Below are 14,934 nucleotides of genomic sequence, written 5' to 3' on the forward strand. Positions count from 1 at the left end.
TGGGAGCAGCCAACTATATAAACCAATTAATAACAAAATCAAAGAAACACATCAACAATAATACAATAATACTAGGGTACTTTAACACTCCCCTCACTGAAATGGACAGATCACCCAAGCAAAAGATCAACAAGGAAATAAAGGTCTTAAATGACACACTGGACCCGATGGACATCATAGATATATTCAGAACATTTCATCCCAAAGCAACAGAATACACATTCTTCTCTAGTGCACATGGAACATTCTCCAGAATAGATCACATCCTAGTCCTAAATCAGGACTCAACCGGTATCAAAAGATTGGGATCATTCCCTGCATATTTTCAGACCACAGTGCTCTGAAGCTAGAACTCAATCACAAGAGGAAGTTTGGAAAGAACCCAAATACATGGAGACTAAACAGCATTCTTCTAAAGAATGAATGGGTCAACCAGGAAATTAAAGAAGAATTGAAAAAAATCATGGCAACAAATGATAATGAAAACACAACGATTCAAAATTGTGGGACACAACAAAGGCAGTCCTGAGAGGAAAATATATAGCGGTACAAACCTTTCTCAAGAAACAAGAAAGGTCTCAGGTACACAACCTAACCCTACACCTAAAGGAACTGGAGAAAGAACAAGAAAGAAACCCTAAACCCAGCAGGAGGAGAGAAATCTTAAAGATCAGAGCAGAAATCAATGAAATAGAAACCAAAAAAACAATAGAACAAATCAACGAAACTAGGAGTTGGTTCTTTGAAAGAATTTAATAAATTGATAAACCCCCTGGCCCAACTTATCAAAAAGAAAAGAGAAAGGACCCAAATAAATAAAATCATGAATGGAAGAGTAGAGATCACAACTAATACCAAAGAAATACAAACAATTATAAGAACATACTATGAGCAACTCTACACCAACAAATTTGACAATCTGGAAGAAATGGATATATTCCTAGAAACATATAAATTATCACAAGAACCAGGAAGAAATAGAAAGCCTGAACAGACCCATAACCAGTAAGGAGATTGAAACAGTCATTAAAAATCTCCAAAAAAAGTCCAGGGCCAGATGGCTTCCTGGGGAATTCTACCAAACATTTAAAGAAGAACTAATTCCTATTCTCCTGAAACTGTTCCAAAAAGTAGAAATGGAAGGAAAACTTCCAAACTCATTTTATGAGGCCAACATCACCTTGATCCCAAAACCAGACAAGGATCCCATCAAAAAAGAGACCTACAGACCAATATCCTTGATGAACACAGATGCGAAAATTCTCACCAAAATACTTGCCAATAGGATTCAACAATACATTAAAAGGATTATTCACCATGACCAAGTGGGATTTATTCCAGGGCTACAAGGTTGGTTCAACATCCGCAAATCAATCAATGTGACACAACACATTAATAAAAGAAAGAACAAGAACCACATGATACTCTCAATAGATGATGAAAATGCATTTGACAAAGTACAGCATCCCTTCCTGATCAAAACTCTTCAAAGTGTAGGGATAGAGGGCACATACCTCAATATTATCAAAGCCATTTATGAAAAACCCACCGCAAATATCATTCTCAATGGAGAAACACTGAAAGCTTCTCCGCTAAGGTCAGGAACATGGCAGGGATGTCCATTATCACCAATGCTATTCAACATAGTACTAGAAGTCCTAGCCTCAGCAATCAGACAACAAAAGGAAATTAAAGACATCCAAATCAGCAAAGAAGAAGTCAAACTTTCACTCTTCGCAGATGATATGATACTATATGTGGAAAACCCTAAAGACTCCACTCCAAAACTGCTAGAACTTGTACAGGAATTCAGTAAAGTGGCAGGATATAAAATCAATGCACAGAAATCAGTTGCATTTCTCTACACCAACAAGACAGAAGAAAGAGAAATTAAGGAGTCAATCCCATTTACAATTGCACCCAAAACCATAAGATACCTAGGAATAAACCTAACCAAAGAGGCACAGAATCTATACTCAGAAAACTATAAAGTACTCATGAAAGAAATTGAGGAAGACACAAAGAAATGGAAAAATGTTCCATGCTCCTGGGTTGGAAGAATAAATATTGTGAAAATGTCTATGCTACCTAAAGTAATCTACACATTTAATGCAATTCCTATCAAAGTACCATCCATCTTTTTCAAAGAAATGGAACAAATAATCCTAAAATTTATATGGAACCAGAAAAGACCTCGAATAGCCAAAGGAATATAGAAAAAGAAAGCGAAAGTTGGTGGCATCACAATTTCGGACTTCAAGCTCTATTACAAAGCTGTCATCAACAAGACAGCATGGTACTGGCACAAAAACAGTCACATAGATCAATGGAACAGAATAGAGAGCCCAGAAATAGACCCTCAACTCTATGGTCAACTAATCTTCGACAAAGCAGGAAAGAATGTCCAATGGAAAAAAGACAGCCTCTTCAATAAATGGTGTTGGGAAAATTGGACAGCCACATGCAGAAAAATGGAATTGGACCATTTCCTTACACCACACATGAAAATAGACTCAAAATGGATGAAGGACCTCAATGTGCGAAAGGACTCCATCAAAATCCTTGAGGAGAACACAGGCAACAACCTCTTCAACCTCAACCGCAGCAACATCTTCCTAGGAACATCGCCAAAGGCAAGGGAAGCAAGGGCAAAAATGAACTATTGGGATTTCATCAAGATCAAAAGCTTTTGCACAGGAAAGGAAAAACCTAAATACAACTGACAGAATGGGAGAAGATATTTGCAAATGACATATCAGATAAAGGGCTAGTGTCCAAAATCTATAACGAACTTAGCAAACTCAACACCCAAAGAACAAATAATCCAATCAAGAAATGGGCAGAGGACATGAACAGACATGTCTGCGAAGACATCCAGGTGGCCAACAGACACATGAAAAAGTGCTCCATATCACTCAGCATCAGGGAAATACAAATCAAAACCACAATGAGATATCACCTCACACCAGTCAGAATGGCTAAAATTAACAAGTCAGGAAATGACAGATGCTGGCGAGGATGCAGATAAAGGGGAACCCTCCTACACTATTGGTGGGAATGCAAGCTGGTGCAACCTCTCTGGAAAACAACTTGGAGGTTCCTCAAAATGTTGAAAATAGAACTACCCTATGACCCAGCAATGCACTACTGGGTATTTACCCCAAAGATACAAATGTAGTCATCTGAAGGGGCACGTGCACCTGAATGTTTATAGCAGCAATGTCCACAATAGCCAAAATATGGAAAGAACCTAGATGTCCATCAACAGATGAATGGATTAAGAAGATGTGGTATATATACACAATGGAATACTATGCAGCCATCAAAAGAAATGAAATCTTGCCATTTGTGACGACGTGGATGGAACCAGAGCGTATCATGCTTAGTGAAATAAGTCAAGCGGAGAAAGACAACTATCATATGATCTCCCTGATATGAGGAAGTGGTGATGCAACATGGGGGCTTAAGGGGTAGGAGAAGAATAAATGAAACAAGATGGGATTGAGAGGGAGACAAACCATAAGTGACTCTTAATCTCACAAAAAAGAGGGTTTCTGGGGGACGGGGGGTTGGGAGAAGGGGGGTGGGGTTATGGACATTGGGGAGGGTATGTGCTTTGGTGAGTGCTGTGAAGTGTGTAAACCAGGCGATTCACAGACCTGTACCCCTGGGGATAAAAATATATTATATGTTTATAAAAAATAAAAAATTAAAAAATTTTTAAAAAAGAAATAAAGAAAAAAAATCCACTTACATTAGCATCAATAACAATAAAATACCTAGGAATAAATTTAACCAAGGAGGTGAAAGATCTATGTACTGAAAAAGGTAATACATTAAAGAAACTGAAGACACAAATAAATGGAAAGATATGTCGCATTCGTGAAGAATATTAAAGAATATTATTAAAATTCCCATATCACCCCCAAAGCCATCTGTAGATTCAGTTCAATCACTATCAAAACTCCAAAGGCATTTTTCACAGAAATGGAACAAATAATCCTAATTTTTTTATAGAACTACAAAAGACCTTGGACAGCCAAAGCAATATGGAAAAAGTACAAAGCTGGAAGCATCACACTCCCTGAATTCAGACTGTTTACAAATCCATAGCAATTAAATCAGTATGGTACTAGCATTGAAAACAGACACATAGATCAATGGAACAGAATAAATAGCCCATGTATATACATGGTCAATTAATTTATGGCAAAGAAAACAAAAACCAAGAATATACAATGAGGAAAGGGCGGTCTCTTCCATAAACTGGGTAGCCACATGCAAAAGAATGAATCAGTAGCACTCTACTATACCATACATAAAAATCAACTCAAAATGGATTATTAAAGATTTGAATGTAAAACTTGAAATCATTAAACTCCTGAAGAAAACATAAGCTTAACTTCCTTGACATCCATCTCAGTGACAGTTTTTTTGGATTTGACACCAAAAGCAAAAAGGCAACAAAACAGACAAGTGGGACTACATCAAACTAAAAAGCTTCTGCCCAGCAAAGGAAACCATCAACAAAATGAAAAGGAAACCTACCAAAAGGGACAAAATATTTGCAAAACATATACCTGAGTAAGTGGTTAGTATCCAATATACATAAAGAACTCATACAATTCAATAGCAAATAAATAATCCAATTAGAAATGGGCAGAGGATCTAAACAGACATTTTTCCAAAAAAAGACATATCGAACAACAGGCACATGATAAGGTACATAAAAGTTACAGCATATGGAATATAGTCAATGGTATCGCAATAGCACTGTATGGTGGTCGATGATAGCTATACTTGTGGTGAACACTGCATACAGAGCTGTCGAATCATATGAAACTAATGTGTGTCAACTACACATCAATAAAACCAACAAAAAAAAAAAAAAAAAAAAAAAACCCCTCAATGGATAGGGAAAAAAAAGAAGAATATGAGCTAAGATGGGGGGAACTGTGTTAATATGAGTGTAGGGGCTATTAATACAAGTACACACATATAGAAGGAGATTGGTCCAGTTCACACCCCATTGTGCTCCAATCCTGATTCCATTCTTGTGAAGAACAATAAGCTCACCCAGAGATGACCATTCTTGTATACAATGAACATGTGAAATGCTTGAGTTGTTTACGATAGAGAATATTTAGGGGAAAGATGGCTGTCTCCAGTTGTCCTACACTGGGTGAGGTGCCAGATGGCCAACCCAAGACCAGTGAGTAAAAGTCAGGGGGAAACCATATGATAATTGAGAAGGGAGTTGAGGGAAATTGGAGGGGGAGATGAACCACGAGAGACTATGGATTCTGAAAAACAATCTGAGGGTATTGAAGGGGCAGGGGGTGGGAGGTTGGGGGGGCCTGGTGGTGCTATTATGGAGGGCACATATTACATGGAACACTGGGTGTGGTGCATAAGCAATGAATTCTGTTACACTGAAAAGAAATTAAGTTTAAAAAAAAAGTTGGAGGGAAAGCAGACTTCAGCTTATTATAATAAAGAGTTCGTAAACACTTAGAGCTCTCTAAGTAGGGAAAGACTGAAACACAAAACAGTATGTTAAAACCACTTGAAGTTTTAATCAGAGATTAGAAGACCACCTGGAAAGAATATTTTCAAATATGTGTACAATGTAGAGAATTGGGACAGTTGGACTCCAAGATCCCTCCTGACTCTGTAATTCTACATCTTTGAATGGGATTTTGCTAAGACTCCTATATACTAACCCCCACACACACACACACATACTCCCCTCTTACACAGTTAAGTATGCTTCACTTACTGTGTACACTACTGAAACATTTTTCCTGGAGAAAAGGATAGTCATCTACTACAATAAAATACTTTTTATTTATTATTTTACAGTTTGTGAACAGTGGTATTTAAATGAGACTCTGCCATTTGTTCCTCAAAACAGTTTCATGATATGGATAGAGCCAGAGTTTTTTCTTTCTCTCATACACGCACATATATGCAAATGTGTGTATGTGTTCAGACATGAATACACAAAAATGCATACACAGACCCATGCCAAAATACACAGCCAAGGTGAATTTCAACTTTTACTGTGATCATAACTGTTGCTTATCAATGTAGTTATTTGCTATTTTTAAAAGTCAATCCAGTGAAATATGAATAAGATCCACAGGTTTTGCCAATGTCAATTTTCTGGTTTTAATATCATGCAATAGTTTTACAAGATGCTAATATTGCGTGAAGCTGGGTAAAGAGTGCACAGGACCTCCCTGTACATTTCTTTTCCACTTCCTGTGAACCTACAGTCATTTCCAAATAATTTTTTTTTTAAATAGAGAGAGCCCAAGAAAATCAAACTAAAACATGACATCCCACTGGCATTCATGGGAGAGAGGACAAGTAGGGTAGAGGAAGGCAGAAGATGGGAAATAAAAAGCACAAGAACTTTAAAAATAAGTCAGTGAAAAAAATAATTTTTAATAAATAAAATAAATAAAAATTTAATAAATAAAAGCACAAGAACTTTAAAAATAAGTCACATTGAAAAAATAAATTGGAAAAATAAAAATAATTCATAATGAAAACAGGGGCACCTGGGTGGCTCAGTGTGTTGAGCCGCTGCCTTCGGCTCAGGTCATGATCTCGGGGTCCTGGGATCGAGTCCCGCATCGGGCTCTCTGCTTAGCAGGGAGCCTGCTTCCTCCTCTCTCTCTCTCTCTCTCTGCCTGCGTCTCTGCCTACTTGTGATCTCTCTCTGTCAAATAAATGAATAAAATCTTAAAAAAAAAAAAAAAGAACTGTTCATAATGAAAACAGGCCTAAAAGATTTTATAAACAAACAAGTGGGACTACATCAAAATAAAAAGCTTCTGCAAAGCAAACCATCAACAAAATGAAAAGGCAAACCTCTTGGGGCACCTGGGTGGTTCACTGGGTTAAGCCTATGCCTTTGGCTCAGGTCATGATCTCAGGGTCCTGGGATCAAGCCCCACATCGGGCTCTCTGCTCCACAGGGAGACTTGCTTTCCCCTCTTCTCTTTGCCTACTTGTGATTGCACTCTATGTCAAATAAATAAATAAAATCTTAAAAAAAAAAAAGGCAAACTACCAAAAGAAAGAAAATATTAGCAAATCATATTCTAATACTCAAAATACATAAAAACTCCTATGATTCAAGGGCAAATAAGCAATCCAGTTAAAAAAGGGCAGAGAGGGGCGCCTGGGTGGCTCAGCGGGTAAAGCCTCTGCCTTCGGCTTAGGTCATGATCCCAGGGTCCTGGAATCGAGCCCTGCATCGGGCTCTCTGCTCTGCGGGAGCCTGCTTCCCTTCCTCTCTCTCTGCCTGCCTTTCTGCCTGCTTGTGATCTCTGTCTTTCAAATAAATAAATTTTTAAAATCTTTAAAAAAAAAAAAAAGGCAGAGATATGTAAGTGCTGTGAAGTGTGTAAGCCTGATGACTCAGAGACCTGTACCCCTGGGGCAAATAATACATTGTATGTTAATAAAAATAATTAATAAATTAAAAATGCATTTTAAAAAAGGGGTAGAGGATCTGAGCAGACATTTTTCCAAAAGACATTCAGGCCAACAGATGCATGAAAAGGGGTTCAATATCATTAATCATCAAGCAAACACAAATCAAAACCACAATGAGACCTGTTAGAATGGCTATCACCAAAAGCCAAGGTAACAAATGCGTGAGGATGTGGAGAAAAAGGAAACCTTTGTGCACTGTTGGTGGGAATCCAAACTGGTGCACCCACTCTGGAAAACAATATGGAAGTTCCTCAAAAAATTAAAAATGGAAATAACATGTGACCTACCAATTCCACTTTAAGGTATTTATCCAAAGAAAATAAAAACACTAATTCAAGAAGACATATGCATCCCTATCTTCAGTGCATTATTCCTAATGGCCAATATATGGAAACTAAGTGTCCATCAATGGATTAATAAAGAAAAATGTGGTATATATACATAATGGAATATTATTCAGCCATAAAAAAGAATAAAATCTTGCTATGTGCAACATGGATGAACCCTGAGAGTATTATGCTAAGTGAAACAAGTCAGAGACAGACAGACAGCATATAATCTCATTTATATGTGAAATCTTAAAAAAATAAAACAAAACAAAAAACAAAAATCAAGCTCACATATACAAAGAACAGACTGGTGGTTGCCAGAGGCAGGGGGCAGTAGGAAGGCAAAATTATGTGCAGGGAGTCAAAAGGTACAAATTTCCAGTTATAAAATAAATAAGTCATGGGGATATAATTCACAGCATGGTAACTATAATTAATAATACTGTATTGTATATCTGAAAGTTGCTAAGAGAGTAAATTTTAAAAGATCTCCTCATAAGAAAAAAAGTTTGCAACTATGTATGGTGACAGATGTTAACTAGGCTTATGTGATGATTATTTTGCAATATATGAAAACAAACATGAAACAAATGTGTTGTATACCTAAAATTAATATAATGTTGTGTGTCAATTAAACCTCAATTTAAAAACAAAGTGTTGCAGCACCTGGGTGGCTCAAGTAAGTTAAACGTTTGCCTTTGGCTCAGGTCATGACCTCAGGGTCCTGGTATCAAGCCCTGCATCTGGCTTCTTGTTCAGAAACTGCTTCTCCCTCTGCCCCACCCCCTGCTCAAGCTCACTCTCTTTCGCTCTCTCAAATAAAAATCTCTTTTAAAAAAAGTGTTGGTGAGGATATAGAGAAAGGATAACACTTGTGCACTGCTGGTGGGAATATAAACTGGCACAGCCACTGTGGTAACAGTATGAAGCTTCCTCAAAAAAATTAAGAATAGAACTACCATACAATTCAGCAATTCCACGTCTGGGTTTTTATCCAAAGGAAATGAAAACATTAACTCAAAAAGATATGTAACCCCCATACTCTTTGTAGCATTATTTACAACAGCCAGGACACGGAAACAACCTAAGAGTCTACTGGTAGATGAATTGATAAAAGATATGTGGGGTGTGTGTGTGTATTTCTAAAAAGAAAATGAATTAAGCAAGTTTTAGCACTTAATGATTAAATTAAAACAAAACAAATCCTATCTAGAAAATTAACAAAAATTATTCAAAATAAGAACGGTTAATGTTATCAACCACAGGTTATAATAGAAACTCTCAGGGATCCTTGATTGAGCATCCAACTTTTGATCTAGGCTCAGGTCATGACCTCAGGGTCGTGAGACTGAGTCCCAACTTGGCTCCAATGGGTGTGGAGCCTGTTTAAGATTCTCTCCCCTTTCCTCTCCCTTTGCCCCTCCCCCACCTCCACTCAGGCAAACACACACATGTGTGTGCGCTCTCTCTCTCTCTCTCACTAAAACAAACAAACAAACAAAACCCAGAAACTCTCATATATCTGTCATGAATGAAAATCACTACCTTCTTTTGAGTAAGTACTTCAGCAACAGGCATAATGAATACTACAAATATTTATTCTTCTTGACTCAATAACACTACTTGTGGAAATCTAGTCTAAGACCTATGTCAGAATACAAAGCTTTCTCTGCACTCCTATTTCATAAAAACAAAAAAATTGGAAACATAATGCATAATAATAAGTGTTTAAGTGTATTACAGCATCTTCATGTCATGAAATATTTTGCAACCATTTTAAATGATACTCAGTTATTAGTAATTTGTCAAAATCTTTCTTACTATCTTAAATGAAAAGGAAAAACAAAATTACATGTTCTGTATGATATAAATGCAATAATATAAAAACAAGTGAAGAAAAAAATGCTGGGAAATATACCAACGAGTGATTGTCACTCAAGAATAAGACAAAGCAGATTTTTATATTTTTCAAATTTTTATATTTAAAATAACAAACCAGGGGTGCCTGGGTGGCTCAGTCGGTTAAGTGTTCAACTCTTGATTTTGGCTCAGGACATGATTTCAGGGTTATGAGATCAAGTCCCAGGCTGTGTGTGTGTGTGTGTGTGTGTGTGTGTGTGTGAGCCTGCTTATGATTTTCTCTCTCTCTCCACCCCCTCTTCAAACAAAACAAAACAAAACACATTTTACTTCTATTATAATAAAGCTTAATTGTATTCCATTAAAAAAATTTAAAAGCCTCATATCCAAACATACCCCTTTCTCAGCCAAATACCAAATAGTGGGTAAGTTTGCAATCATCAGGCCAGAGAAACTGGAATTGCTGGGAGCAGTCCAGGATGAAGAGTTTGGCCAGGAAAGGATGCCCAGAAGGACACCCATTTCTGTGTTCAGAGTCCTAGGAAGCTCCCTGGGGACAGAAGAGGCAGAGGCCAGAGGTGAGGCAGAGACATGAGGGTTCATGGACAGAGATCATGAAGACCAAGTGTAGGCATCAGTAGCCCAGACAAAAAGACTGAGGAACAAGGTTTCAGAGAGTCATTGGAATAGCTTCCCACTGCACGAGATTCAGTCAAAATGTGGACGGTTAGCATCACAAGTGGTGGTGCTGAGCATCCTTCCTCCAAGCCAGAGTCAGGCCTCTCACCCAGCCACTGTCGAAAGACCAATTTTGTGATCCTCCCTCTTATGCCACCCAATCTTTTCAGCCTGAGGTACAATTCAGGTGGTCCACAAACCAAAGAGCCCCTATAGAAATGAAAATACAAAACATGAAACTCACCAGTCAAAGCCAAAGTACTCATTCGAAGTTTCTATCCACACAAACAGCAAAACCAAAGACAGCAAAAATGAAGTAATCAGAAATGGGTAAAATAACTTCTCTCTCTGGGAAGAGAAAGAAAAAAGTATAAATTAGTTCCATGTATCCATGTTACCTCAGCAGTGTCTATATACACTTGTCAAAGTTCTGCAGAGTTGCAATGCCATGCATTATCTTCAGGAGGCTGGAGTGACCACTGTAGTCTCTTTACCCCTATGGAATTTTGTATAAGCCTATTTAGAACATGTATTACACTTAACTGCAATTACATGTTTATCTGTTTGTATTCAGTGAGACAGTTTCTTCTCTGAGGAATAGGAACTTCAGTTACACACCTCCATCCTGCCAATATCTAGCAGTTTCCAGTTTCTTTTTTTTACTACTTAAAAACTTATTTGTATTGATTTTATTTTTTCAGTGTTCCAAGATTCATTATTTATGCAACACACCCAGTGCTCCATGCAATATGTGCCCTCCTTAATACCCACCACCAGGCTCAGCCAACCCCCTACCCCCTTCCCTCTAAAACCTTCAGTTTGTTTCTCAGAGTCCACAGTCTCTCACGGTTTGTCTCCCCCTCCAATTTCCCCCAATTCATTTTTCCTTTCCTTCTCCTAATGTCCTCAGTGTTATTCCCTATGCTCCACAAGTAAGTGAAACCATATGATAATTGACTTTCTCTGCTTGACTTACTTCACTCAGCATTGAGATACCACCTCAGTTAGAATGGCCAAAATCAACAAGACAGTAAACGACGTGTGCTGGAGAGAATGTGGAGAAAGGGGAACCCTCTTACAGTGTTGGTAGAAATATAAGTTGGTGGAGCCACTTTGGAAAACAGTGTGGAGATTCCTTAAGAAATTAAAAATAGAGCTACCCTATGACTCTAGCACAGTTTTTTTTTCTTTTCTTTTCTAGCACAGTTTCTTTCTTTTTTTTTTTTTATTAAAGATTTTATTTATTTATTTGACAGAGAGAGTTCACAGTAGACAGAGAGAGAGAGGGGGAAGCAGACTCCCTGCTGAGCAGAAATCCCGATGCGGGACTCAATCCCAGGATCCTGAGATCATGACCTGAGCAGAAGGCAGCAGCTTAATCCACTGAGCCACCCAGGCGCCCTCTAGCACAGTTTCTTAAATGCAGCTGGCTCTTAACAATCATCTGCTGCTTTCATCCTCCCCTCCATCTACCAAACATTCATTTGCTGACTCATTCATTGAGTAATTCATTCAATCATCACTCACTGGTTCATTTAGTCACTGACCTACCCAAATTTGGGGGACAAGGGACAGGTTAGGGAATAAAGCTTTTTGTGTGTTTTTTTTGTTTTTTTTTTTGAGTAGCTACCTTGTGCCAATATAATGCTAGAAATTTCATAAACTATCTTCATTTGATTTCTTTTTCAATATGGCCATATAAATTAGGTAATCTTAACCTTATTTTGCAGAAGAACCAAAGCTCAGAGAGGTAAAATAATTGGCTCACGGTCACACAACCAAGAAGTGGCAGGGACACTGCCCAGATCTCTGAACCTAAAACCAAGGTGGAGGATATCTTCCTAGAGGAGGTGTTCAAACAGCCCTGAAGACAACCCCCTTCACTGAAAGTCACATCATAAACCAGTCATACCAGACGTTGCCAAATCCTTCCTGGGAATGTTAGGTTTGGGTTGCTATCTGAGTTATAATCTTAACACTTCCTTATCACCTGAAAAAGAATTCTGCCTCTTTGGGACACTACATTTAATCAGTTGACACTGGACAGAATAATCCCTGCCCTGACTAAATTATGGCATTACTGGGAAAAGCAAAAACAAAGAAATAAAATGAAAAATGTAGAAACTGTGTTCTAAAAAGATGAGAGACATTACAGCTATCAAGATGCACTTTCTGAGTGTAGGAGGGTGAAGAACACAGGATCTTTGACTCAGAACTTACACTCTACTAAATCTTACATGGACTTTTAAAAATCTATCAGATAGAGGCACCTGGGTGGCTCGATGGGTTAAAGCCTCTGCCTTTAACTCAGGTCGTGATCCCAGGGTGCCGGGATCAAGCCCCATGTCGGGCTCTCTGTTTAGTGGGGAGCCTGCTTCCACCTCTCTCTTTCTCTGCCTGCCTCTCTGCCTGCTTGTGATCTCTATCAAATAAATAAATAAATAAAATCTTTAAAAAAAAAAAGGTATCAAATAATGTCATTACCCTGCTCAAAACACTGCCAGAGCTTCCTATTGTACTAAGGTACCATCAAACTGCCTACCATGGCAACAAGGCCCTCCATGGTCAACCCCTGTCCATCCCTGACCTCATCCCATCCTACACACTCCATTTCTAAATGCCAGCCACACTGGCCTGCTTTTTGTTTCTAGAATTTGCTTCCACCTCAAAACCTTTGTACTGTCTGGTGCCTCTGCCTGGAATACTTTTGCCCCAGATGTACATATGGCTGACTCTACCTCTCCATTTAGGAGACCGTTCCCATGACACTTTTTCAAAGAGGTCTTCTCCCACCACTCTCCCATCCCAGGTTCTAACACAGTTTCCTGTTTATTATCTTCAAAGCTCTTATCACAATCTGAAATAATCTTTCTTCATTTACTGTCTACTAACTAATTCGTCCCACTAGATTATAATCTGCAAGAGGGCTGAGGCCTTAATTGTCTTAATTCACTGTGGCAAATAGTAAGTGTTCCAATGGATGAATAAATCCATTTCCTTATTTTGATTCTCATTGTTACCATTCTTGCTCAAGCATTTTCAAAGGCTCCTCACTGTTTATAAGAGAAAATTCAAATACTTTAACTTGACACACAGATGTTTCAGAATTTGATCAAAATATTCCTTTCTACCCTACTACTTACCATCATTTCACATGTCCCTACTTCAACACTGGAAATTTGTTTTTCCTAAGCACACTACTGTGCTTCTCTGTCCCTTGACTTCTAACTACCTCATTCCCTCTACCCACAGTCCCTTGTACCCATATTTCTGTATGTGAAAAATCTCTTCCACAAGTCAGTCACTCCAAGAAAAGTAATAAAATAGCTAACATTTATTGGAGGTTAATTGTGTGACAAGCACAATTCTAAGTGTCTTCAACATATTAACTCTCCCTCTCCCATCCCCACAACAAATCCTATTCATGGGTACTACTATTCCACCTCCATTATTCTAATAAGGCATGTAAAGCACCAGATGTTAAGTTACTTGCCCAAGGTAACACAGTGGTAAAGCTCTAATTTGGAGATAGTCAAGGGTAAAGCCATAAATTGAATCCAGGCAGTCTTTTCCCAAAACACAAGGATAATTCTTATCCTATATGCTATACTCCTTTCCCTCAGCAGAAATGGGGCCTTGAGAATTATCTAGGAACCTTAGGAATTATCTAGTTAAATTCCCTAACTGTAGAGAGGCTGGGAGATCTCACATAACCAGTCCAAGGGCAGAGTGGGATATAGTATCCAAACAGGCTCTAGTCCAGGAATTTTTCCATAATACCACACTGACTCAAATACCACCCTGCGCACAAAGCCTCCCTTTTCCTTCTCTTAGTACATGGTAACTCTCATGTAACTTACTGCCTCATCTCTAGTAAGGTTCTGTTGAATCAATTCACTCTTCTCCATCTTTACCATCACTACTCTAATCCAGACCACCAACATCTCTTACCTTATATACTATCACTTTCTCTTTGAAGGCAAAGATGTCTCCCTCCCTGTTTCATACCTTCCAATGCATTCTCCACACGATCAAATAATCATTCCAAAACACAGATCAGGCAACATCTGCTTACCATCTTTAGGGACTCTTTATGTCCTACATGGCAGAGATCAAATTCTTAAAACCAAATAACACTGGTCCCATCTCCCTCTCTAGCTTTGTTTCCCATCACTTTGCCATTTGTATCCTCTGTTCAACTTAAGGTAAACCTTATACCTGACTCCTCCAAAATGATTTCTTCTGCCATCCCCTAATCCTTACCTACCCAATTCTTAATCACCTTTCACCTTCTATATGAAGTATTTTCAACCCTTCCTTTGGCACATGGAGGCATGTATGCATATACACATACACACATAAATACTCTCAGTATTTTAAGACTGTATTGTGCTTGTCTCTTCCACCAAGGGACTATGAACTGCTTGAGAGCAGGAATCATATCAAAGCCATTTGTTATTCCCAGTCACTAGTATATATACTAGTCCTTATCAGCTATAGGTGGATAGAACAACTAGGAAGGTAAGATATAGGAGACAGAAGAACACTTCTACTAATC

At 38.3% G+C, this 14,934-nt stretch overlaps 1 protein-coding gene across 1 annotated transcript in view; it reads right to left on the reverse strand.

Annotated features, from left to right (window-relative positions):
• The window catches only part of GDPD4 (glycerophosphodiester phosphodiesterase domain containing 4), a 145,318-nt gene that overhangs the window by 123,288 nt on the left and 7,096 nt on the right, over positions 1 to 14,934 (reverse strand). Inside the window, exon 3 of the mRNA XM_045071368.1 lies at positions 10,621 to 10,724. Coding sequence (XP_044927303.1) covers positions 10,621 to 10,724 — 104 coding nt within the window. The remainder of the gene's footprint in view (positions 1 to 10,620; positions 10,725 to 14,934) is intronic.

The sequence above is a fragment of the Mustela putorius genome, unplaced genomic scaffold (genome assembly GCF_011764305.1).
Source record: "Mustela putorius furo isolate JIRA1106 unplaced genomic scaffold, ASM1176430v1.1 tig00003987_pilon_pilon_pilon, whole genome shotgun sequence".
Taxonomy (NCBI): Eukaryota; Metazoa; Chordata; class Mammalia; order Carnivora; family Mustelidae; genus Mustela; species Mustela putorius.